Genomic DNA, 1565 nt, shown 5'->3' with positions numbered 1-1565 from the left:
CCCGAGGTTACACAGCCTTGCCCACCCCAGCAGCAGCACCCTCACCCAAGGGGGCCGCCCAGCCTGCCCCTCCAGGTGTTCCAGCCTCAGCTCGGTTTCCTGCACCACCTCTGTGCTCCCTCTCCATCCCTGAACCCCAGCCTCAGTGACACCCCCCTCCTGCCAGCCCAGCCACCTGGGGATGGGGGCAGGAAGAAGACCTACAAAGGAACACAACCCTGGGAGGGGTGCCCAGGGCGAGGGTGGGGGTGGAGGTGGTCAGGCCAGATAAAGGAGAAAAACAGATAAGTGGGTGGGGTGGGTGGGTAGAACCCGGGGTCTCCTGGGGAGAAGGGAGCAGGAGGAAGGAGGGCCCCGCCCCCAACCAGTCATCTTCAGAAAACCCCCTACCCAGGGCAATCCGAAGGAAAGGACAACTCGATACATTTCCCCGTTCCGCCTCAGTTTTCTCATCTGTGGAATGGGTGCTGGAGGGCGTGCCTGCCCCACAGGCTGGACGCCAGGTTCTGAGCTCGCGGTAATGAGGGATGACGGCATCACCGGTGCAGCTGAGGGCCCCCCACCGCAGGCCAGTGAGCCCTGCTAGATTTCCATGCCACCCACAGGCTCCAGAGGCCAGTAACCTCCCGAGGTCCCCCAGCGCGTGGCGCGCAGTGACTGGCTGCACAAGGCAGGCCTGGCGCTGGTTAATCGCTCCATAAATGCCATCTGAGGTCACTGTTAAGGGATGCAGGAGGTTGCCTGCCCAGGCAGCTGGCCGGGGCACCCCCACTCCAGGCAGGTGACTGCGGCTTGTTTTCCTGGACCTCGGCCACTGACTCAGGCTCCCTTTCCTGCCCCCCCCAACTCGGGCGCCCCCAGGCGGAAGCAAAGGGCCTGGGGCGGCAGGAAAGGGGGCGGGGCAGGGTACCAGCTGCGCACCCTCAAACGGCGTCCCAGGGGTCCGAATAGAGGTGCGCCCGAGTCGTCGGCTCCGCCGACCCCGACCCCGAATTCAGCGGCATTCAAGGAGCGCCCTCATTTACAGGGCGAGCGGCCCGGACCGGGCGGCGCCCCAGGGCCCTGGCCAGCAGGCAGGGGCGGGGGCCAGCGTGCGTCACCGCCCGCCTGGCCCCCCGCCCCCTGCCCGCCCAAACTCCACCCCAGGGAAGGCGGTGCGGATAAAGGCTCCGGGCCGCCCGCTCGGCCCCAGACCTACCCCGACACTGAGCTCTCGTCCAGGACGCGGGCACTCTCCGGACAGCTGGGAGCACGGACTGGCCGCGTGGGGTAAGTTGTGGGCAGGACCTTGCGGGCCAAAGAGAGGTTTCCCACTCTAGGCTCCCGAGGGTGTCCCACTTTTCTTTGTTCTTGGGTCAGGCAGGGTTTGGGGTGTCTCCAGACCCGGGAAGACCCCTCAGGGCGTGGAATGGGAGGGGCGAGGCGCAGCCAGCACCGCCTGGCGGGGACCTCAGCCCCCGCCCCGCCCCCCGGGCACTCCCCCTCCCCCGAGTGACCTTGAGCTAGTTGCGGTTCCAGCCTCAGTTTCCCCGGCTGTGCGGCCTCACTGTCCTGCTTTAGAGGCC

At 67.2% G+C, this 1565-nt stretch overlaps 1 protein-coding gene across 1 annotated transcript in view; it reads left to right on the top strand.

Annotated features, from left to right (window-relative positions):
* The first annotated feature begins 520 nt into the window (after nucleotides 1-520).
* Nucleotides 521-1565, top strand: part of MIDN (midnolin) — an 8353-nt gene continuing 7308 nt past the window's right edge. The window contains exon 1 of the mRNA XM_025042323.1: nucleotides 521-572. Coding sequence (XP_024898091.1) covers nucleotides 521-572 — 52 coding nt within the window. The remainder of the gene's footprint in view (nucleotides 573-1565) is intronic.

The sequence above is a fragment of the Pteropus alecto genome, unplaced genomic scaffold, assembly GCF_000325575.1.
Source record: "Pteropus alecto unplaced genomic scaffold, ASM32557v1 scaffold30, whole genome shotgun sequence".
NCBI lineage: Eukaryota > Metazoa > Chordata > Mammalia > Chiroptera > Pteropodidae > Pteropus > Pteropus alecto.
Note: the sequence above shows the minus strand (reverse complement) of the source record. Positions and strands in the feature narration are given on the sequence as shown.